General features: G+C 42.0%; 2 protein-coding genes across 2 annotated transcripts in view; both read left to right on the plus strand.

The window, feature by feature from the left end:
* Window positions 1-1,015: 1,015 nt before the first annotated feature.
* LOC143004514 (uncharacterized) lies at window positions 1,016-4,723 on the plus strand. Its single transcript, XM_076155460.1, has 6 exons — window positions 1,016-2,264; window positions 2,364-2,438; window positions 2,679-2,738; window positions 2,933-3,001; window positions 3,491-3,550; window positions 3,827-4,723. The coding sequence occupies exons 1-6, from the start codon at window positions 1,043-1,045 to the stop codon at window positions 4,048-4,050; spliced, it is 1,710 nt and encodes a 569-aa protein (XP_076011575.1). The 5' UTR covers window positions 1,016-1,042; the 3' UTR covers window positions 4,051-4,723.
* The window catches only part of chst8 (carbohydrate (N-acetylgalactosamine 4-0) sulfotransferase 8), a 96,414-nt gene continuing 75,746 nt past the window's right edge, over window positions 4,536-25,203 (plus strand). The window contains exons 1-2 of the mRNA XM_076156025.1: window positions 4,536-4,614; window positions 8,055-8,249. Coding sequence (XP_076012140.1) covers window positions 4,536-4,614; window positions 8,055-8,249 — 274 coding nt within the window. The remainder of the gene's footprint in view (window positions 4,615-8,054; window positions 8,250-25,203) is intronic.

A 25,203-nucleotide genomic window follows, 5' to 3' on the forward strand; every position in this document is an offset into this window, starting at 1 on the left:
TTAACATTCATTCCAAATAATCCTTTGGTAAATAAAATAGTCAGTGGAATTTACCTCTATGGCCCTCTATTAACCTCGTAGCTGTTAACAGAACTCTGACAGTACCTTACCCTAACTCTAACCCTGTATCTCACACAAAGGTTGATTGTCAATTGGTTCAGTTGCCCAGGTTTTAAGGGGGTCTCATAGACAATGTAAGATTTACATACCTGGTTAATGTTTCTTGCAGATAATTTAGCTATAAGCGTCTTGTCTATTTCACTTCCAGCTTACCAAAGAATACCTGGAATCAATCTCCAAGGTGTCTGAGAGACCAGAAGACACTATGAGCTGCGTTGAAAGCAGTGGGGATGAATATATTCCGTCAAGAGCCTCAATACATGGCAGCAGTTCAGAGGGATCTCACGATCTTACGAGCAAGGTTCCATTGGTGAAACGGAAGAAACGGAAGACGTCACAGAGGACTTATAGAAGAAAGACGTCGCCCAGTACTTCTTCAGTAATAGACAATAGCGGAGCAGAAAGTAAAAACTCTGATACAAACCTGGGAAAGGTGTCAGTATTGAAGCTGCAAAAAAAGAAAGATGGTGCCAGAGATTACAGTAAAAGACATTATTGTCTGTACTGTCCCACGCACTGCCATAAAATGGCGAGGCACTTAATACGTAATCACGGCAATGAAACAGCTGTAGCAAAAGCAATCTTTTTTCCTTTGTACTCAAAGGAACGAAAATTGCATTTTGACGTCATTAGAAACAAAGGAAACCGTGCTCATAATATGGAGGTCCTAAAAGCTGGTAGTGGAATGCTGATCCCAAGTCAGCAAGCTCGGGAACCAGTGGAAGCAAGTGACTACATGCACTGCATAAACTGTGAGGCTTTTCTTAAAAGAAAATCATTATGGAAGCACATGTCCAGGTGCAGGCTTTCACAAAAATGCAGCACAACAAAGCCAGGCAAAAGTCGGATCCAATCACTCTGTGCCTATGCACAGCCGGTCCCAGATGGTGTTAGCAGAAAGGTTTGGGAGCTGGTAAATGCTATGCACCAAGATGAAGTCACAAACATCATCAAAGAGGAGAGAAGCATTTTGAGACTTGGAGAACATTTGTATGCAAAGCATGGACATGACAAGACCAAACATGAGTACATCAGACAAAAAATGCGAGAAATAGGAAGACTAATTCGGCAGTCAAGGAAAGCTGGCAGACTGAAACGAATTGAGGACTTCTATGTACCTTCCAACTTCAACTTTGTGGTTGAAGCAGTAAAGAATGTAGCAGGCTTTGACGAAGACAAAAACATGTACAAAACTCCATCCTTGGCTCTGAAACTGGGTCATACTCTCAAGAAGATTGCAAATATTCTTGAGTGTGAAGCACAGATGGCAGAGTCTGACAATGAGGAATTTCTTAAGAATCTGGAGAGGAGCCGGAGTCTTTATGAGAAAAAGTGGGATGTGTGTGTGTCGTCACGTGCCCTACAAACTCTAGAAGAGGGAAAATGGAACACTCCTCAGCTCCTCCCTTTCACTGAGGATGTGAAGAAAATGCATATGCATATTGAAAATTGCAGACCAGAATACCAAAGCAGACTTAAGAATGATCCTCAGAAGAAGAACTGGTCCAAGCTGGCCAATTTGACTCTTTGTGAGGTGATTCTGTTTAATCGCAGAAGAGAGGGTGAGGTGTCAAAGATGCCGCTTAGTGCATTCACCCTAAGAGACACTTCAGGAGTCCATTCAGATTTGGCACAAGGACTTTCAGAGTTGGAGCAAAAGCTTTGCCAGCATTTTCAGCGGATTGAAATAAGAGGGAAACGAAACAGGAAAGTTCCCATCCTTCTAACTCCAGACATGCTCTCCTCAATGGAACTCTTGATTGCCCATCGGCGGGCCTGTGGTGTGCCTGATGAAAATCCCTTTTTCTTCTCCAGACCTGAAGCAGAGACTCACTTAAGGGGATCAGATGCCATCAGACAGATTGCAAGGGAATGTGGGGCCAAGCATCCTGAAACTCTGTCCTCAACCAAGTTAAGAAAGCACATATCCACACTGTCCACGGTCCTAAACCTGAAAGATAATGAGATGGACATACTTGCAAATTTTCTTGGCCACGACATCCGGGTCCATAGGCAGTACTATAGACTACCTGAAGGAACGCTGGAGTTGGCTAAAGTCAGCAAACTGCTAATTGCCCTGGAACAAGGCCGACTGTCAGACTTCAGCGGAATGAGCCTGGACCAAATCCAAATCGATCCCAATGGTAAAGGAAATACATATATATATAAATTGTTTATTTATTTATTTTAGAGTAAATGTCTTTTTTCATGTCATATTTGGTTTTGTTATCCCTGCTTTTCAGAGGAAGTGCGAGCAGCTATGGACAGTGATCTCTCAGAGACAGAGATAGACTCATCTTTCTGCTCTATGTCATCAGGTGGGTTACACATTTAACTGTTCTTACCTTCCAACACAATAGACATTGCTTAGTGTGGAGGCTGAATTAGCGTTGAGATCAACCATAGGCCGATTTATTAACTTTATTGTCCTTTTTTTTTGTCAAAGAATCTTCAAGATCTAAAAGAAAACAACCAACCCACTACCCTTTCCATTCTTTCCTTGTTTTTAGAAACACTGAGAAATTAAAAAAATGATCTAGTATCTGTTATTTTAACAGCATCCTCATCATCTAAGCGAAGACGTGAAACTGAGTTGGACAGTGATGCCCCAAAAACAGGTATTTCACACACTAAATGCACTCCTTGGTATTTGTTAGTTACCTGCTTATACAAAAAGGGTGGCATTAAAAAAGACTAATGTGCTAGCGTTATAATATTCTGCCAAATGTACTGTTTTTGAATTGAATAATTACAATTCTTTATTGAAATTAGTGACAATCTTTTTCATTCTATAAACTATTTATTCTGATAGGACCCGCAAGACCCAACAGAGGACAACAAACGTCTGATGAGCCTGGCAGTGCTGAACCTGCTACCACAGGTATCCCACAGACTGAGGCCCTATTAAAATAAGCTCTGATTGGCAGCTTTCTCACCCTCATATGACATGTAATATTACGATCATTTGGCAGACGCTTTTATCCAAAGCGACTTACATTATATTACCACCCTTCGCAGAGGGGGAGCAATTGAGGGTTCGGTGCCTTGCTCAGGGGCACCTCGGCAGGGGCTCAAACCAGCGACCCTCCGGTTCCCAAGCGGAAGCACTACCCACTGAGCCACTGCCTCACCTAATATAACTAATATAACAACTATTTAACACACTAAATGCAGTAGAATTTTAATTGTTTTGTGAAAAATGTTTTCAATACATTGTTTAATAATTGTTTGCTTTAATTTTATAAATTAGTTTGTATGACTGTCATTCTCAATGACTATACACTACCTGTCTTCATACAGGAGCAAATGAATGTACAGATAACTGTTACAAAGGAGCTAATAATGATATAATCATTCATTCTTTTAACAGGACCCTCAAGATCTAAGCCAAGACGTGAAACTGAGTCGGACAGTTATGACCCTAAAACAGGTATTTCACACACTTAATGCACTCCTTGCTAGCTATTTGTTAGTTAGTTAGTGCTTGAGCTCCTGTATAATGTGCCTTTGAATGTGCATGTTAGTCAGTCTGTTGTGCCTGCCCTGTATAAACGAGCACAAGCTGCAGTTCAGGAATTATCAACAGGTCAGAGTCTTACCATGGAGCATTACTGACATTCAGTTATTTATTTTTTCTGATTGGTCACTGAATAATCTTCAATTCACACCCCTGATTGTCTTTTTCTTTTCTGTCTTTCTTTTGTAGAAACCTCAAAGAGGAGGAGTTGGTCACTCGCTGAGGTCCATGCTGTGGAAAAGACACTCATGCACCTCATCGAATCTGGTAAAGTACCAGGAAAGGCAGAGTGTGTCGCCTGTATTAAGGCTTCACCTAAAGCACTTGAAAAAAGAAGCTGGACGGCGGTGAAGTTCTATGTTAAAAATCGTATCGCTGCTATTCAGCGTAAAAGTGCGAGAAGAATTTACTAAAATAAGTGTGTGTGGTGTGGCACTTGTTCATCATGTGTTGATACATGATACTTGTTACAACTGATCATGTTTGATGATATCAGTGTTCTTTATTCAGGCCACTGAGGAGAACTTTTGTCTTCCTCTGCTTCTCTGAGCTTCTCTGTGCACAAGGTGGGGGTGTATCTTGTTGTATCTGGTGTGGTGGGGGTGTTTTAGTGTATCTGTTGGTGTGGGGCTGTGGGTATGTCTCAGTGTATCTGGTGTGGGGGTGTGGGTGTATTTTATGTCTTAAGTTTAAATAAATGGATAAAAAACGGAACAACAAGAAATAAATTCATTCTTGGACATGCAGACACGCAGTGGAACAACAAAGCGGCCTATATGCGGGAATTACGGTCCCCAGGGGGGCCAAAATTCAGGGCTAAAATTTTTGAGAGAGTTTTTTATGTTTAAAGTCATTTTCGTGTTCACATGAATTTACAATGAATTTAGCAGTTAAAATCATGACTCTAGACCCTTCAGAAAGGGTGGATCCCATCAGGCTGCTGCCAGTCAGGTGTCCTCATGATGTGATAAAAACGGGTATGTGTGTGTGTGTGTGTGTGTGTGTGTGTGTGTGTGTGTGTGTGTGTGTGTGTGTGTGTGTGTGTGTGTGTGTGTGTGTGTGTGTGTGTGTGTGTGTGTGTGTGTGTAACCAGAGGAATGTACTCTCAACAAGATGTGCTGGGAAAGAAATACTGCCATAGCTCCACCGTTGAGTTCAGTGTGTGCGCTGTCCGTGGTGCTGAACACTGTGGCAATCGTAAAACAGTGCAGGGGCCTGTAGTTTAAGTTCTTAGTTACAGTTTAATAGGTGTCAGAGTTCTCCAAGTTGTGGAGTATTACTGCTTTAGTACAAGTAGAAAAGAAAAAGAAGAAGAAATTAGTCATACACTAGGGGAGGACAGATCATTTCAAATGTCCAAAATGTAAGGCTTTTTAAATAACTATATTCTCAAGCCACTGCCCTCCGACCGAATTTTAGCCCAACAGTTCATAGGGGATTCAAGTGGACTCTTATCATCAATATGAGCTGATAGTTTAATTTCTGCCATAACTACTGTACAGCACAATTTCAAAAGAAATATTCCATCTCCCCAGGGTAGCTCTGGTTCAGGCAATAGTTAATTACTGTCAACTGTGAAGTTTACTTTAAAAATACTGTGCAAAAGTTGAAAACATTACAAAACGGAAATTGAGTAGACTCAGATCTCTCAGTTTATAATTGCCATTTGTTTAGAGTAACATACATTCAATAGAAAAGACAATATTAAATAGCAAAATGTTAAATGATAACAAGAAAATAACATGGTTATGGTCATCAACGTTAAATCCTAAGAAATGTTGAGATTCCAACAATTCCTAACATTCTTTAGCACATTGTCTTAATGTCTTACAGACTAATGGGAATTTGTAATACACCCCAATTAATCTAATTTCATGAATTATCTAACAATAGAGATGAAATCGCTCACAGGTTTAAACCTCTACGTTCTGTAAAAACACGGTTATATATAAAAAAGAGACTCTTCTACAGCATTAATGCATTATTTATGTTTTTAGTGAACAGAAACTATTTGGCAGTATTATTTTTCAAAGCATAAGGACATTCTTTGCCAAGTTATCCTGAGGGACAAACAGAGACCATTTTGTCCTTGTAGACTGTGGCACCAGGGCGCTCACCCAGGGCGACCAGTGTGTGCAGCTGTAGTTGTTTGGGGAACTTTTGAAAACATTTTCCTTTGTCTCACTTCTAAACGAAGACTTGATGAAATTAAAATGGAACAAAAGCATAAATGCAGAGCCTCCAGTCCTCTTCTATTCTCTCAGGAACGCTCCTCCAATTGCTGGTGAATTGATGGAAAAGAAGTTATTTGTGTGCGTCCTTCAAACTCACATGACAGCTCTTCAACAACCATGCTATCATTGTGTTGGCTTCCCTTGTATTGTCCTGAATGCACCATGTTTATTGTCAAAGTGATCATATCTTCCTCATCATCCTTTGCTTTCAGAAACAAAAACCTAGCTTGACAAAGACCGTAAAAAAAACATAAAGATCACTGTGACCTTGCTGTTGTCCTCACAACATGTTATTGTTCCCTACAACTGCTTTCATCTTGTGGTTTGTTGAAGCCCCTTGTCGTGTGGCTACCAGTGCCACTCAACAGGCGAAGACTAAGTGTTCGACAAGGCTGGGAGCAAATCAGGAAATGTGAATATAAGTATCGTCTATCGTATTCGTTTTTCTGAAAACACACAATTATACTCTACTACTCGCACACATTCCATGATCATATACTGTGATATTGTGGTGGCTTGTGTGAGTGAGTACAGCAGTGTGTTTGTGTGTGTATGTGAGAGGCTATGATAACATGCATGCTAGTATACCAGTATGAGAGTAATCCATATATGAGTATGCTGCTGCGTATGAGAGTCTCTCATACCCTTTACTTGTCTACTACTTTGACTAGAACACAGACACACACACACACACATATAAATGATGAATTCACCTTAAGAGCCACAGGTGTCTTAAGGTACATATTATTCTTAAACATCATTGTAATTAGTTAAGATGACATCGCCATGATACTGGGAATTAGCAACTTTGAGAAGCTTTATTTGAAGCAACACAGCTCAAAAAGCTTCAAAAAGTATTCGAAGCAACACAGCTTTTGACCATAGATCCTTGGACTTTGCGACTAAAAGATCTTGAGTAGAACATTTAAAGGAAGTCTGGTCTTGTCGTGCTCATGACAACCACAGTTTGCAGAGCTTACCCAAGAAGTGACTCATCAAGTCAACTTTTTAAGCACAGGTCTTGACACAACTGAAGCCTGGCCAGTTCTTTCTTCCCCCCCAGTGAACGCGCACAAGTCAGCAGCCACAAACGCTCATTTGCATATTAATTTGAAGACAGATGCTACATGAGCTTTCCACTGTGTGAACAGAGCCCAGAATTGGTCCACATCCACGCCGCTCCAGCTGGGTTTGGTTTACATTCTGTATCCTCCAGATTTATTTAACTTTATTTGGAGGAGTGCATCAACTTCTTCTACGTCTTGTCTGTAAACTGAACTGGATTTGCTCTTGCCGCTGATGTGCCCGTTTCACTTGAGTTGTGCTGTGGCGGCGGCAACGAGACGTGTTCATAACCCGGAACGTCATAAAGAAGGAGCACACAGCCAAATGAGGGGTCACGTAATATCACTATATCAGGGCTGCCACATACAGTAAACGCATATGAATGTTGATGATATTGCTGCTGGGACATCTTGAAGACGCAATGCAATCAAAAACTATACTGTATATGCAGATGAATGCATCTCCCGCTCTCTAACTCTTTCTTTGCAGTAACATGTGCAACTTTATTCTCTCTGAGCTGCAGTGAAGTCTTTTATTTGCCTGTAATTTTATTGGTTTACATTACATTTCCTGCCAGTGCTCCAGTCCAAATGGGCCAGGGGGCCGCAAATACAAACCGGTAGAGGTAGCTTGTTTATTTGAGTCAGTTTTTTACATTAATCTATAATGGAAACCTTTTACTTCCTTTGCAGCAATTTACCTTGCCTACCGCTGATATTTTTTAAGTACACGTAGTGAAATATGAACATGAGGAGCGCCGGTGGAGACTGCAGATTGACATCATTCGAGTGCAACTGCTGTAACTGCTTGCAATCACATGTCAACGTTCATCGGTTTATATCTGTAAAAAACCATCCATCTTGGTGTTTTTGGGACTGTTTAATACATTGAGGGCAAACACAGCAACACAGCAACACACTTCTCATAACTTCTCATAACTCCCACCCCCTGACAAAAAACTGTAAATGCCCCCAAAATTGAATTAACCAGTTCCGGGCACACCTTTTCTAAAGAACCAACTTGCCTCCTGTCTCACTGTCTGTCTCTCTCTTCTTTCCGGCCCTTTGTCTCTCTGTCTCCCTTCTCCCTTCATGTTCGCTCTCTTCGATCGTCTGCAGACCTTATTACGTTAGTGTCTGACTGCGCCGCGCCTCACTGGGGGATGGAGATGAGGATGGTAGCAGACTCCCTGCGTGGACGGAGGAGGATGCTGCCCTGCTCCTTCTGGTTCCTCCTGCTGTTCGCCGCTGGAGGTCTCATCCTCTTCATCCACCTGCAGGACCTCTGTGAGATGGTTCAGCAGCAAGGACCAGGTCAGTGTCCCTATGGTTTTGGTTCCTATGGTGATAGTAAAATTTTCTGAATGATGTCACAAATAAACAAGATGGTGCATATATTTTGTTCAACATCATTAAAATTAGGGAGTTTTCTGGGTCATTCACAATACTAGCAGCACAGTGAAGAACCTCACAAAAAGTGTCTTAAACATTAAAGCTTTTCTTTGAAACCAATAAAGCCGATTCAATATATTTTGAATCGGCTGCTCCACTTATGAAATGCAGTAAACATTTCATAATTAACTATGAAAAGCTGGCATAGAATGAAACTGGATCATGAAACACACACACACACACACACACACACACACACACACACACACACACACACACACACACACACACACACACACACACACACACACACACACACACACACACACACACACACACACACACACACACACACACACACACACGGATGCATCTTACATCCTGTTCTAATTCTAATACATTTAAATAAGCATAAAAACACCCACACAAGCGTATCGAAACACAGCAGGAACACGTGCCTGAATAACTGCAAAAAGACATGCACGCATTCATAATTTCATAGATTTGAGGTATTATTCAGTGTTTAACATGGAGATAATGCTCATTCATTCCCCTTTTGATTCCAGCTGAGTGGCGCTGTGCTCAGTTTCCTGCCTGATAGGAGGAGAGGGTGTGAGTTCTTTGTGTCTACACTGCTTGGCACTCGGCATTAAGCAGATTGGGGTTAAGCAGCCTGAATGGACTTGCAGTCCTCATCACGATCGGTTAATCCAAGATGCTCGTGTCTCAGAAACAAGAGTCCAGCTCTGCACTCGGTGTGCCTCTGGGCTTCTATTACTTTTGTAACCTAACAGAGAGCTGCATTAGTTTCATATTTCTGCCGTTGTTGAAATAGTGCTCAGAGGATTGGATTTTGTTTCCCAACAAACATAAAACTTGTTGTTTCCTCTTCCAGGACACTGATCACCAGTTTACAGTAAATGCGGTCATATAATGTGGGGTTTTCACTCAGATTGTTGTATTACTTTGGAATTAATGTGTATAATGCATATTAATTAACATAAATAGTCCCACACATTCCTAAACTGAATTTGGATATGCACCATCGACTTGTTGGATCTCTTTGCATTCATTTCATTTTCCAGTGAAAGCAAACCAAGAACTGCATCCTCAGTTTTCGAGTCATTTTGTGTAACATCCAGTTTAGAATAGTACTATTTTCATCTGCCCATATAACTCACACAGCACTCCTGTAATAAGGCAGCGTGTCTTTGCTGCTCACAGTCCAGCGAGCTTTGGGGGGAAAAAAAACCTTGACCAGCAGAGGCAAAGACGCTCCAGTCCACTTGTGCAGCGGCGGTATCATGTATCAGCAGCGCAGTAGCTCATTATCAATATCAGAGCAGTGTCATATGCTGCAGCTATAAGAGCCACTTAGCCTGAGTGGAATCTCTCCAACCCTCTAATATTCCTCTGATTGTCAGATGCTTTCAATGATGACGCCAGGGGAAAATGTACACTCACAGTGACACACACACACACAGACAGACAGACAGACAGACAGACAGAGGCAAGGGCACAGACGCACGCACGCACGCACGCACGCACGCACGCACGCACGCACGCACGCACGCACGCACGCACGCACGCACGCACGCACGCACGCACGCACGCACGCACGCACGCACGCACGCATAGATAGTAGAGTATTTGCTTGTAACAAATGCATATTCTAGTGTTAATGCTGACAGTGTATCTGCATGTGTAGACGTCCTAAGAACAATGATTTACTTGCAGCACGTACATGTATGTATTGTGAATACATAAGATTTTGAAGACAAAAATACAAAAGTACAACGTCAAACAAAACTGCAGCACATCGGCTTAATGCATCATTTTTTAAAAGAAACACACATTGGTGTCAATGGAGAGCATTAGCCTGGCGATCTGTCTTCTACTTGACATTTAAGAGGCTTGCTTGCAAAGGGAGTATTTATATGTTTTTATACACAGTTATTCTCTGTCATATTGCAAAAACTGGGCAGCACATTGCTTCTGTTGTTCGTCATGTTCCCATTTTTTTGCTTGGTTTATATGAAATGATCTGTGAGTAAATGATCATGGGAGATAAAAGCACTTCATTGATGATTTTGATTGCTACAAATTGTGTCTGCCACGTCCTTGTTATCTTGCTTGCTGTATCCCAACTGCTGATGTTTACGCTACTGCACAGAGCACAATGGCTGCACGGTCCCCACAATGAGCAAACTCTTATCTTGGCCTTAAGCGACGGAGCTCCAACCCAGCAGGAGCTCACATCTAATCAAGTTGAGTTTAAATAATGTACACTGGGTGTCAGCTTTTATCTGCCTCCCCCTCTTTCTGCACCTCTTTATTTAGCTCACGGTGCACTGAAGAGCTTTGTATTCCAACAGTTATAGATGGAATGCACAATGACTGCTCTGAAAGCTGCACATTAACTGGCAGGAGCCCCTCCCCCCTCCCAAGCTCTCTTTTAAGTAATTGTTTAAGGACAATTGGATGAAAGGCAACCCGTTTTCCAGGGAAGAGAGACACCTGAGAGTTGGCAGTTTGGATAAATTGCCTGCACAAATTTACACCTGTCTATTTTTCTGATGCACATGGCAGTGAAGACCAACCGCTGTCATGAGTGGAAGGTCTGTCTAGAAATGTGTGTCTCCTCATTAAGAGACCTGTCCCGCTAGCCCCAACACAACAATTCTTAAATGGAAGAGAGGGAAAGAAAGTGTTGCTCTCCTGCAATTGTGATTTGTGTCTTGTAATCTGCGACAGCTTGTCAAAACCTGTTAGTACAATGGATTTGAGCATTTCGTCCGGTCATAATGTTGTTCTGCTCATTAGCTTCCAGCTACAGTCTGCAGGTGTCAGCAGTTTGTGCCTGATCAACTGTGAATGACATTAACAACAAAGTAACGGAGAACAGTACATGGATCTTTTTAGCAAAACTGTGCTGTGACATCTGGTCTAATAGGGGTATGCACACACAATTAGTCTGTAAAACTTTCAAGGTTTTCAGCTTGAACATTTTTGGATTTTGCTTTTGTTCCATAAAATTGTGTTCCATTATTGGGTGATGTTGAAATGCCTCTTTTAAAGGGAGAGATGTCATCATTGCCTTACACATTTGAAAAATGTTTCAAATATTCCTGACATCTACTTTCCTCAGTTTTATTGTATTCATCCATGGCAAGACGATGAATCAGTTATGATTTGTTTATTCCTAGGCTGTAGGCCTTCAACACCAAAGCGTTATGTTATGTTATGTAATCAACACATCTCTAGGTGTAAATTTTGCCTTGCATTTTGCAGTGAACGGTGTTAAATTATGCACTGAAGCAACAATTGTAATTACAAAAGCATAATGGCAGGTGTGATGATGTAATTAAGACTTATTCCAATTTATTAAATAGCAGCATCACAAGGGATGAGCTGCTTCAAATACAGCAGACAAGTAATATAAAAGTGAAGAGAAAACTAAAAAAGGAACCAAACAAACAGCATCACTTTGATCCAACTGCTATTTCAATCAATCATCTGCCTGTCCAGCCCGAGCCAATCCCCATCCCCATCTGTCCACATGGAACCTGACAAGATCTGACATATTGTTTCAAGGTAAAATTTGATCTCTCTGTCAGAGGTCCAGTAATCCCTTAAGCCTAGTCTGTTTACAAAATCTTATTTATCAGGCACTTAATATAATTAAAGCATGCTGCTGACCCCGCAGCAGTGCAACAACACTGTGCTTCAATGCAAATCCCCCACTGCATGTTTGTGGAAAAAACGGAATGTTATTTCACCCTGCTATCCTTTCTTTCGTCAGTGCACACAAAGCTGCTTTAACAAAGCCTGCTTGTGTTGTACTGGCACTGCACTCCCCATACCTCCCAGAGCAGGAAGATCATTGGAAAGCAATACTTGGCAAAGGTCGCTCCATCATGGTGATTTTACACAACCTCAAGTACAATATGTCCTGCGGAAACAAGGGACAGACTGTCTCCAGGGTACAACCTACGTTGATTGGCATGTTGAAACAGTGTAAGCCAAGCTTGGCTACTCTGCTCAGTATTTGAATCCCGACAAGCCGCATGTGGCATTGGTAACCCAGCAACAATTACAGCAATTCAACATTCAGCTCTGCCTTGCGGTGTTCACTCAAGGGGTACCTGGGAAATCTTACTTAGGGCCTCCAGGTTATTATATACAAAAATGGAAAAACAGACTATTTCAATGCATGGATATCATGTGTCTGCATCACCTTCCCTTCAGCCTCGTCCAGACCCGGGCTTAGTCAATTGGATTTAAAATGGGGCTGCTCAGAGTCAACAGCAAGGTCATGTGGTTTTCCATTAACATTAATGCCCAGGGTTATGCCATTGGGCCCTGCAGCAAAATCTGTTTTCCCTGCCACCTGATCCTGCGCACTAGTAGCTTCTGTGTGCCAATCTATACCACTTTACTCCACGTGTTCTAATAGACGTCTGAGTAGAAAAAATGTAGAGTGCAGAAAAGAAGAAGTGATCGCTAGTCACTAGACACCACTAGGGCCTGAAAAAGTCTTTTTTCAGTCAGTGGTATTTTGTATATAAACTCTAAAGCCAAGGTTGAAAAATTGTAAAGATTATAACAGGCAAACTCCCATTAAGGCTTTGATGAAATAATTTCACCAAGAACAATTTTTCTTGTGAGTATGTTGTTGTCCTTTGAAGGAAATGCTACTCTGTATGAGAGAGTCCAGTGGGAGTCACAGTCACAAATCACATTAGTGCAGAGCTGAGGCTCAGGAGAGTGTTACTCTATTCTTCACTCTTATACATGAGAAACTTCAAAACAGCTGATCTTGTGCTATCCAGGAAGCCAGAGAATATTAAACAGTCACCCACAAGCAAGCATACACAATGAGATGAGAGGAGCAGAGGAAAGACATTAAACTTACTGGAGATGACAAACAAAAAACACAAAACAAAACAACACAAAAAAATCCATCTTTGGAGCCTCTGACAAGGAGACAGGGTGAGGCCTCCCACTGAGCTGCAGTGCATCCTGCTGGTGGTGGAGGTGCTTTCAGGTTGCCCTTTTCCTCGACGCCACGTCAGGTGGCATTAAACGCACCAAAGGAAATGAAACACAACAAAGCTAAAGCACTAGGTGGATCCAACAGAGAGGATGATTTTTGAAGACGTCTTTGAGGACTGTAATCAAAGATTGCGTTTGAACGCTGTTAGTCTGTGCCATGCTATGTCACTGCCAGAACCACATATGGTAGAAGAAAGAAGAAGAAAGATATAGATAAACACAGGTAGATGCAAAATCAGGACTCAGGCACAAGTAAAGGCCACGCTAGACTTCACGCTTTGAGTTCTTCTGCTCATATCCGATTTGAAAGACTGAGTGTATCTATTGTATGATGGAACCCATATCCAGTACCACTCCAAACTAGCAGTGTTGATGTGTGAAGATGTCACATCTGATTTGGTACAGATGCCTCTCATGCTTGTTTGGAATACATATCAGTTACAGTTTGTGTCATTTCAGTTTCACAGAACAGGAGTACCGACCAAAATGCCATTTGAGACGGAGTTGGCAGAACAACCCCCCCCCCCCTTGAACAATGCACGTATTGTTACCCTGTTCTTTTGTAATTAATACGAACAGGTCTGTCTCATTGGATCAGAGCCTGCCGACACGGATTATAGTCAACACTACCTAGACGTTCTCCTGGTTGCCTGTGTTCCGAGTCCTATTCTACTGTTTGTCTCTCACTCAAATACACAATTTATAAACAATCAAGCCTTACTGTGTTCACACCATTCTGCCTAATTGCACTTTCCTTTGAAGAAATGCTCACAGAGGTGTCACAATCCCGTTAAAACATTTTAAAACCTGAATAAATCTATATACATACACATGATACACATAATGTATTCATGTAATGTAATGTAATGTACGACTCACTTACTCACATACTTTGTAACGTTTGAAAAAGAGCAATCAATCACTGTTTAATTAAACTTCTAAAGTGCAACAATAACCTCCCCATTTATTTAGGATTGGATTGCTTATCAGAACCTAACTAATGAGCCACAACTGAAATCTCTCTCTACCCAACCTGCTACTGAGCAATCTTCTTGTATTTTTTCTTCTTCTCCAAACCATAAATTTGCAGTTTCAAAGACACAGTCGCAGAATTTCACACAATGTCCCAAATTGCTTTTTGTCTGAGCTTCTACTTTCACCACAGGGCTGTTAGGACAGAAAATGTTGGTCAATTGATGCAAACCACTCTTGCAGATACATTTAAGGTTGGCCCTAAAAATTGGAAGGGAGGGAGGGTGGAAGCTTTGATCCATCTTTTTTTTTTTTTACAGGTTAATTAGGAAAATGTTTCTAAGACATTGTCATTTTGACTACAATAGAAGAGGCCTGTGGGGAACCATCAAACCAAGCAATGAACCACAGGGCCGTGGTTACACACCAAGACACCGATAGGTAGCTTGGAGTCGTACCACAGCAGTGAAAGCAGCCAGTTTAGGGAGGTATCCTTCACACGGCCAGCAGGGTGGAAGCCTAGAGGTAGACGTCAGAATACCCTGCAGGGATTAAGATCTCATATAGCTTGGGAATGTCCTTGCATCCCAGAGGAACAGCTGTAATATGTGGCCGGGGAGATGGGCATCTGTTACTTTGCTGAGTCTGTCCCAGTTGAGAGATGGAAAATGCCTTGGGAGTGTTTTCTTCTTCTTTCTTTTTTAGACCATATGGGATGAGTCCAAAATGTTTGCTGTGGCCTCCAAAGACTGTGGAGACGTTATGTATGTGATTCTGAGCTAATAAAATAAACTTAAATGAACTTGTAACCTGTATCCATTGTGAGTCTAAAGACCATAAGGTGTTAAAACAGACTTATCATACAGTTTAACCTCCAGCTAGAATTTTACCAGTTCACTTTACTTCATCAGTAAGTAGGGTCTTTACTTTATGAGCGCCTTTACTTATGTAGGATTACATAGGTCTAAATATTAAAGGGGACATTTCAGTATTCCTGAATATTGGTGGTGAAATCTCCACTCTGTCTATACCGCAATCTACACCTCTGGCTGCCAGACAGAGTCAGACAGAAACTTTAGCTTTTATAAGGCAGGAGCCGGTGTGTTGCATAAGCAGTGTGATTTTTCATGTCAAGTCTGTTTGCATCAAACATAAAGTTTCTTTCAGATGCTCAACTTCACCACGCACCAAAAGCCCTCGTCGAAAGAATTGAGAATACTTTCAACCATAAAGTGAAGTTTCAGCTTTGTAGCTGTCATCCTGCAGCCTGGTGAGGCTACGAACGCCATAGACAGGAAGAGACATGCAAAGAGAGAGTGGGAGGAGAGGGGGGTTATATAACCAGCTATCACCAAGGAGACGCCTTTAAAGCAAAGCAGTGATAGAAAAATGCCAATGATCAATGTTGCTCATCTTCTAAGGAAAATAATGCAATGTGGTTGGTCAAAGATAGCATAATAACACAATAACAAGCCATTCTATTAAACATGGCAATGCATATTTATTATGGCACGCCTCTAAACATCACAGCCAAGGCTGAGGTATATTATCAAGGGACATAACCTTCTTCTCTCATCTCTCTCATCAGGAGAAGGCTTCTTTCTTCCCCTAAGACTTTAAGAGACACAATAATATCTGCATGACCCTTTATTCAAATATTTGCTCAAAGCCAAACAGTTTACAGATTTCTACAGCTGAACAGTTTAGATGGCTTAATTAGGGATAGCTGCTGCTGGAAATAGCTTATCTTCTTTGTGGAAACCTGGGGTCTTAGACCAGCTCATACACTTGGCCACACTTGTCTTGCTTCTGTTGGAAGACACAAAGGTATTAAGCTATGAGAGTTACAGCATTGTGCAAAAAAACATCCCATTCTCTGCTCCTCTTGATGATCAGGGATATTATTGGGAGTGGGATTCCACAGGGTGCGCCTATATGATTGCTCCCAAAGGACAAGCCCTGCCTCAGGAGCTGTGATACGTGATGTGCAGAGTGGAAGCCAGCATAGCCATTATCAAATCAGTCTTGAACCCATCCCCTGTCTGCCAGGGAGACATGTTGAATGGATATCATTGTGCACTGCTGAGGCTTCCATCACTGTAATCCCTCTACAAAGTGCAGGCACTCTAAGAGGAAGATGAAAAGAGCAGAGGCGAGAGTGGCCTATTCACCATGTGTGTCACTGCAGAGGGCACAAGGAGGGAAGTCAGTGGAATCAGTGGCCTGAGCTGACGACGACTCAGCCCTCCCCTGCCCAGAAAAGAACAAAAGATTAAGCCCTCCTGCTATCCAGAGTGATAACAAGCTGTCAACTTCTAAAATGTAATCTGCTGACTCCGGGAGGAAGTGGTGGTGTCAGTGAGGCCGCCAAAGGATCCTTATCTCGTGAGTGGCGCGCCATGATGGAGAGAGCCATGGCCGTGCTGTCAGATACACAAAAGCCACCTCAGTCTGCCGCCAAACAAAGAGCAAAGGTATCTATACCAGGCCAATTTGCAACATATGCATACGCATACATCCCACCCAGACCTCACCCCTCAATCCCTCTCTGTGTGTGCCACAAAGGAAAGGTGATGGGGACGATAAATGTCATGAATAGGAGCCAATTGACTGGCGATAATAAGGCGCTACCCCTGACAATCGTGACAACTGATGGGAAGTCCCCCCTCTCTGTCAGCTTGTCTCTCAAGCACTTCCATTCCATCTTGGCACAGATTGTTAAATGTAAAAGCCATATTGCTGCCAACACGGTGTCCTAATACACAATCCAGTGGGCAGGGTAGCTCTGATATTGGAGCTGTCACCAGGCTGCAGTCAGTAAATCAATCCAGCCAATATGTAGCCCTGTTACCAAGGGAATTGCCATATGCAGCTAATTACCCCCACCTTTTGTTTCTCCCAAATTATACAAGTCAAAGATTGATTTTAAATTACCCAATGGAGCTGCCAGATGGCAAATAAAGCATGTACAGCCATCTTTGATCATACAAGTGATTAATATTTACTGTTAGATGTGTGTGTGTATGTGTGTGGGTGCGTGTGTGTGTGTGTGCGGGGGGGGGGGGGGGGGGGGGGGGGGGGGGTTGTGTCTGTACCGCGTAAACAGAACAGATTTTCTGTTCCGTACAAATAAAAAAAGTCACTTTCAATGTCAGCCGTTATAGCACAGAGAAGGAATTTAGTCACACAGGGGCTATTTCAGGCTGTTTACAATCTGATTTCAAAGCCTGGGGGGTTTTCCTTGTGGACTTGAGGCTGTTGATCCTCAAGCACCAGTCATACGATACGATATGGATTCATTTAGTTGTTTTCCATACAAGCTAGTGGGAGCAAAATGACTTTGACTTAGTGCTATTTTGGATGCTTTGGAGTTATTCTTTGCAGGGGCCTGGTTTCATGGTGTATGTTGACCACAAAGTGCTGATTGATAATGATCAAATTACCAAGATGACAGGTCAAGTTGAGGGTGTGTAGGTTTTTAGCAAATGCTGACATTTTGTGACAGCTGCCAATTATGGATCAATGAACAGAACGCCCAATCAGAACACAATATACATGAAAATGAATTTATATTTACACATTGTTTACATCTGGATCACGGGCTTGTTTTGCTTTTTGAAGTACCAGAGCAATTTGATGCATCTCATAGTCTTGATGCATCTCTACTCTAAAACTCACTTAGGCTCATCAAACATTGACAGTGGAGAGCAAATACTGGAATCTCTGAGGAAGTCTCAGCCAAAAAGAAAAGCCAATTTCCTGTCATGTAGCAGGGTAACTAGTTTGTGTGTGTGTGTGTGTGTGTGTGTGTGTGTGTGTGTGTGTGTGTGTGTGTGTGTGTGTGTGTGTGTGTGTGTGGCGCTGATGTAAGTGAAACCAGTGGGACCAAAAAAAAAAAGAAATGCTGTACATTGAATATTGGGTTGTTGGTCGTGTTCATGTATGTATCCAGGGATGATTTGGCAGTGCACGGATGTTCACAGCCCCCCTAACCCCCACATTCACTGTTGTACACACTAATGACAGTTATTTTTGTTGTCAGTCCTCTTGTTTTAATCTCCAGGTCAGAGGAGGAAATGTAGGTGAACAAGTAACACTCTGTTCTTAACAGCTGCTGTTGTGTTGCCCTAAAGCCTTGTACTGGTACATGGTAAACCCTTCAAAGACTGCACTGCACTGCACAGGGGAGAGTCCACTGAGAATACTTTGTTATAATGAAAATCTCACTACACATTAATTGAAAAGAGGTTGAAATTAATATGAATAATCATACAAGTTAAATGGGGAAAAAATCCATTAAATTCAGAGAGTATTTCCTCTCTATTATTGACCATTAAACAGATCAACTTCAACCAGGTGCTACTTTGGAGTTAAGGAATATTTGCTTTTCTTCTCAGTTATTTTCCTGCAGGTATACGCTGTAGGACTTAACTCCCAACCTAAACCATTTCCCTATACGTTTCACACCTTATCTCAGCGCTACGCTTATAATCGGGAACATTCTGTGAATGGATGTCAGTTCTGATGGTGCTGCAAAACATTCTCAGCCTCATTTCTGACTCTATTACTGCTGTCAAGATGACCACATCTGTGAAGAGTCCATTTTTACCAAATGAAGAGGAGTGCTCATTTTTCCACTGGCACTTGGCGCTCTTGAATGCATCCAATGCCTTTACACTTGACACATAAATGAAGCTCTTTGGACTTCATTTCAGGACTGAACAGAAACATTTCCCCCACATGGTTTTACTTTGTGCAACAGTTGTGTTATCCTTAACATGGTTACTATTGGCAGAGCATATTGTATGTGACATTGCTGATGTGAAATGCAAGTGGATGTCAGGGGTATTGCTTTTTGTGGCTTGCATGTTAGGGTCTTTTTTTTTATCATCTATTCACTTTCACAGAAAATTGAAACACTTTCAAGCCGCTCTCAGACGCTTTCCCTGGATCTCCTTTTTTCCCCATCGCGTTTTACAGCATTAGACTGAGCCCATAACAGGTATGGGCCATTAAATTGCATCAAGACAAATTGAGCTGCTCGCTACCCATTTTCAATTTGCTCAAAGGTTTGCACATAAGAGAATTAGCATAGAGCCCCTTCTATTTATTTTTCAGTGCGTCTTTGAGGCATTTTGTGTGCTTGTGCTGTAAAACAGCTGAGCTTGTTTTATGAAAGGTGACTTTAAGGAGGCAAAAGCTGAAGGATTTAGCCTCCATATACGAATGGGACTGTCTGCCACTTTCAATTCCAGCTGTGTCATGGCTGGGGATTCAGTCCACCTCCAGTGGAATTGATACACTCGCCCCGGCTGTATGTCTCCTCGGCCTTATGGCTTATTGGAATCTCCGATAACTCAAGGCACAGAAAATAGTACACCACCTCTCACACCCCTGCATATTGATTATGAATCAGACTATATTTTATGATGGAGCATTTCTTAATTTGTCGCCAAACTTCATTGTGGGTGTTTATGTGCAAAGAGGATTCCTGTGGATCTGTACAAAAATGGTAGGAGCACTGTTAAGAAATAAGCCCACTTCAATAGGGGGATTTGCGGAGCCCACTCAGAGGTGCGGGGAGCCTTTCAAATCCACCCTTTTTCTAAAGGCTGTTTACTGCACTGTGTTGCACGGTGACTGGTAGCACTCAGCATGTTTCGACTAAACAACAATCAAAAACTTCAGACTCTGGAGCTAAACCTTAACCTGCAGTACTGCAAGTCTCCTGTGTTTTTGTTAATCTATTTCTTCTTTTCTCTGTCTTTTTCAAGACATTTTCTCTTGTCTTTTTGCGATTTCTGTCCATGGTCAGAGTTTTCATGTTTCCAGTGCTGATTTTGGCCAGCAAATGGATAACAAATAGGTTTGCTTTTGGAAAAAGGAACATTAAAATTCTGCTAACAGATCAATGTCGCCTTAAAACTGACAAATATATCCCCTTGTACTGTCTGTCCCATCATGGCATGACGTGACCCCTAAATGGCAACTCTATCAATTCAGTGTCAATCCTCCTCCCAGCAGAGGCACGCAGGGAAGTGAGGCAGCATTAATTATGAGCCTTCAAGCTCCAAGGGACAGTTAATCTTTGTCATTTTGCTCCTGGAGACATTTGGATCTGCCACCAAGATTGGAGCCAGGTCACAACTCTTGACCCTTAACTAAGAATACGTATTCTGATCACGCTTATGGAAGAAACCAATTTGCTTTTCCTCCATGTTGCCTCCAGGCTGTTGTTGTCCGTGGAGTAATGTCTCCGTCTGGAAAGTTTCTGTCATTTGGAAAAAAGTTTGAGATTAGTTGGTCACCTTTGACAGAGAGAAATAAAGTGCATTCTATTCTGAAAATATCTTTCCTAGACTCTCCTAGGTGATATTTATAGTTGACTTTATCCGGTCTAGTAAGCATAGTAACCGTAATTTAATATTTATCATAGGTGTGGAGAAATGTATATATTTGTGAATATTGTCATTTATAATTTGTCAAAATGAATGTTTAGGGATTGTTGTGTCTTTAGCTCACTATCAAAACATCTATCCTTGCCAATAGAGGGAAAGCACTACTTAATTAAAACGCAAAACACAAAAAGATCATCTGTATCCTCTGATGATGTATCTGGAACGCGGCGAGGCTACTGGGGGCCATCATAACCCAGGTGTGAAGAGCTGATTGATTCTAGCAGGCGAGCCAGACAACAAAGCACCACAGAGAAAACAGGGAGGATTCAGTGACGGAACATTTTGACAGATTTGGGGCATCGCCTCGATTATACCTCCTCAGTGCCCTTTTCTGTGTGCTTAATATTGTTCGAACAAGGGAGGCTCCACTGCAGTAAAAATGATGGCGATCATAAATAACCTTTTTTAACCTCACGTGTAACGTCTAGCGATTCACATCCAGTCCAGCCCTGATGTGTGCCTGCATACATTGTCTCGGTGCCAACAGCAGGCGAAGGACACAAACAAGCCTAATCTGCACTGCAGTATGCAGGGTCATGGACGCAGGTGTAGGGAACATAAAGAGACTTCTGAGCTGCTTAAGCTGTTAATTCTGTAAATGCCTTCACACAGGTTGTATTAAAATAGAAGCGTGATTTGTCTTTCATCTACTTCCCACGATAAGCTCCATCTCTAGCTTTGGCAGCATGCTGCACCTCCAAGATGTCGAATAACACTCTGAAGAGAATATGCCGCTCAAGAGACAGGCAGACAGAAAAGGCAAACTCTGACTCTAGATGTGATGAAGATTAATTTGGCTCCCGGCGTCAGTGTCAGTTTCATCTCCGTGTGGAGACGAGCGTGGGATGTTGGAGGAGAGAGTCCTACCATTTCCCGATGCGAACTTGGTCCTTCATATCTTAGGAACAAGGAGACGTTGTGGGGGGGAGGAGGGCTGATCCTGGCGTTGGTAGTCATTGAGGGGCACGTAGGGGATTGATGGAGTGTCACTGTGCGGAGCTGAAATATGGGGGATGTGTTGACTGTGTAAAGTTCAAAGGCATCATCAGCTTCATCTGATGCAGCAGAGCTGCTCAATGCAGGAAACCCCAACAGCTGCTCCATCTGGACACCTAGCTACTGCTGGTGTAATCTCCATGGTAACACCCTGGGAGGGCTCTAGTGGGCTTACTGCAGCGCTGATAAATGACAATGATACATGATGAATGACTGTATGAAGCGATTCAGGCTCAGTCCTCCTGCCTGTTTTAATCAAATTGATAATCAGACCAATTACATTACATATCATTTACTGAATGTATTTTTATTGTTTCATCCCAATAAGACACATTGGCACATTCGAAGATTTGGGAGCTGCAGTGACATCAACAAGCTGTCTGTACTAAACTGAATGTTGTGTAAGAAATGTGGAATGACGCACCAAAGTAATGGCTACTTCACCTAAATCAACAGCAGTAATGTTTACGTTATGCCATGTGAGTGTAGGTGAGGATTGTATGCACAGAGGTGTTAATTAATTTTTTTCTCTGCCAACAGCAACCGGGATTATGCATTTGTGTATCAAACTTGTTATTCACAGATTAGTTGTGCAGAAATATTGTTTTGAGCAAAGCCGCCCATTATTCCTCCTTCTACACAGGAAGTAACGTAAACACACGCCAAGAACAAAAACACAGCATTAGGCAGTAGTGGCAGAAAATGAGATGCTGCTAGATGCCGATTCATTTGTTTGACATAATATTTGAGGAAGATCTGTCAATAAAGAGAGACGCTTTTCATGGCCAGCAATAAATTAGCAAAGGGTTCACAGATCAGGATTTTCTTCTCGCCACCTGTGGTGATTGAAGGGACGCTGTGCCAATCAGAGCCATGATTACCGTGGCCAAATTTGAACAGTCGATTAGGTGGGCTTCACAGTTTGCACAGTGTTTAATAGGAGGAACAGTTCTGCTCTTTAAGTGGCTGCTTGGTGGGTTGCATGGGATGAAATATGTGCCTCACTCATACAAATTTTGAATTATTCATTGCATGCAGAAGTATATCAAAGGCTCGTACCAATTCAAGAAGTCAGATTCCACGCTGCTGGTGGAACAATATGGTCTTTGTGTTTCAAAAGTTACTTGATGAATGCGGTGCAATAAAGGTTGTGCCTCTGAATTAATCAGGGCAAAATGAAATATTTTCGTCACCTTCCCCGAGTGACATCTGAACAGTGCAGCACTTTATAATATTGAATTTTACCTCGTCCTATTTATCACTGTCCGCAGAGAGACAAAGTTATCTGCAACAAAGAATTAATCTGCCGTTTCTCTGGCTTCTCCTTGTCTGTGCGATGCCAGTGATACATTTGCCACTGCACTGAGATTGCAGATATAATAAAGTAATATATTTCACGGTAGCTAATTACTGCTTCATTTTCAGTGATGGCAGTATTTCATTACGCTGTACATAAATGTGCATGATATAATAACTACTGTATGCCTTACAAAAGATAATAGAAACATAATAATTGTCTCATAAATTAATAGAACAACCATATATGATATGTCTAAATGATGTCATACCTTTACCATTCTTAGCTGGTCATTATGATGATTATCTCGTGCTTTTTGATGTCGCGCCAAAATTCCAGGTCGTCAAAAGTCCATATAATGTGATTCATCTTGCTCAAGAATCATAGTCATCTACATAACATGGGCGTGTATAGTGTGGATCATATTGGCCGCGTCTCATCTGTCCTCCACGTCACGTTTCTCCTCAACTGTCTTTCTTACTCATGAGACTTTGCTGTGTTGACACCAGCTGTACACTCACCCGTGGACACTTTCTCTTCGGCACCTTGCTCTTAACTCTAACTTGGTAAAATGGGATAATTGTATAATGGTACGGTGTGATGTCTTAAAAAAAGGTATTGTGTCAATCTGAGCGGGCCAGTTGGCAGCAGAAATGATTGGGCGGGTGAATTCTCCCTGTGTAGCCAAGCTCGTCTAATGAATTGTCTTGGCGTAACTCGGCCTCATGGTCCGTCTCTCTCTCCAGTCTCCTGCTCGTCAGGGCCAGAGGGGTCAGCAGGCTCAATATCCCCTCTTTAATTACTCACCTCATTAACACATGGCGCCACTGACTCTATTTCAGCCCGGCGCTCGCTCAGTGACAGTGGCGAGCCTCTCATAACGCAGCGTGATCGATTGGGGCTCACTCTTGTTATAGCAGTTAACATTATCGACACAATCTGATAAGGAAAACAGGCCTGTATGCTTATGTAACATTTTACTGTTGTGGATAAAGATCATTCCTGGTTTAATCGATGGTCTCCTGATTCTCATCACGTGAAATCGGATGTGAAAAGGCAAAATCTACAGTTGCAGTTGTGCTTTGGAGAAGAAATGGAGAAACGGTGCTGAAATAATTTCTTCCCCTAATCCTCAAATGGCAGATTTAAGAAGTTCTGAATAATGCATGAACACAAACCCCTTTTAGGGATCAGTAGCCCCTCTGCTGACCAGTGATAAATCACACACGCATTTATCAGTCCAGCAAAAGTTAAGGGGACGATAAGGAAGGGGCCAGAGAGACATTGATAAATACTCATCCTACTCCATGGGAGATGGAGGGGATTTTGGGATCCGCTGGGGTTCTATCTTGACATTTGTATTATTGATTCTTTTTTCTTTTGTGCTGCTTTGGCTTTGGCTCCTAATTGGATTCTTTCTCTGTCTGATTTGTGCCTCCTGGCTACTTCGGATGATGCTCCATATTCACTGGAATCAACAACAAAGGTCCAACTTGTATCTTGCCGCGCAGAACAAAGCAATGCATATCTTAAATGAACCCACTGAATTCGATTTAGACTTATCCAAATGTTGCTCTTTGTCTACTGTGTGCTAGCTGTAGATATTCACTTAGTTATAAGCAGCAATGAAATGTATTTCCTGAATAATACCTTACACTCCTTACTTACTCACTATAACCTCTCGTCTCTTGCTTTTCTGAAACCATCTATAGTTTCTGTTATGTGGTTAGATTAATTTAGAAAACTTACCCTGCAGAATGATTAGCTGGCTGAGACAATGACTGAAGAAGAATGATTGAAAAATGATTGGATACACTAGAATGGGTGTGATTGTTGGATACAGATACGGCACTGAAAGTGGAACCACTGTGTTAATTAAAAGAATACTAATTTAGCTCTACTTTGTACAAGAACGAATGATGTGCAATGATTATCCCTGTACCTCCTCCTTCTACTACATGCACGCATTGTGTTGCAGTATCTCAACATGAAGTAGTGGTACATTTAACCCCAACACCATCTTAATCTGCCTCAGAGGCTATAGTGGGTATAGTGGCATCTAATATTGGCACAGAAGCCTCTAATATAGTGACATATC

The sequence above is a fragment of the Genypterus blacodes genome, unplaced genomic scaffold, assembly GCF_046128005.1.
Source record: "Genypterus blacodes isolate CSIRO-AG114 ecotype Tasmania unplaced genomic scaffold, CSIRO-AGI_Gbla_v1 ptg000067l_1, whole genome shotgun sequence".
Classification (NCBI taxonomy): Eukaryota; Metazoa; Chordata; class Actinopteri; order Ophidiiformes; family Ophidiidae; genus Genypterus; species Genypterus blacodes.

Excerpts from the sequence above, each read along its gene's own strand:
- LOC143004514 (XM_076155460.1), top strand. The coding sequence starts at position 1,043 with ATGCACCAAGATGAAGTCACAAACATCATCAAAGAGGAGAGAAGCATT. Across the intron at positions 2,439-2,678 it reads TTTCTGCTCTATGTCATCAG|CATCCTCATCATCTAAGCGA; the intron begins GTGGGTTACACA and ends TTATTTTAACAG. Across the intron at positions 3,551-3,826 it reads CAGTTATGACCCTAAAACAG|AAACCTCAAAGAGGAGGAGT; the intron begins GTATTTCACACA and ends TTTCTTTTGTAG.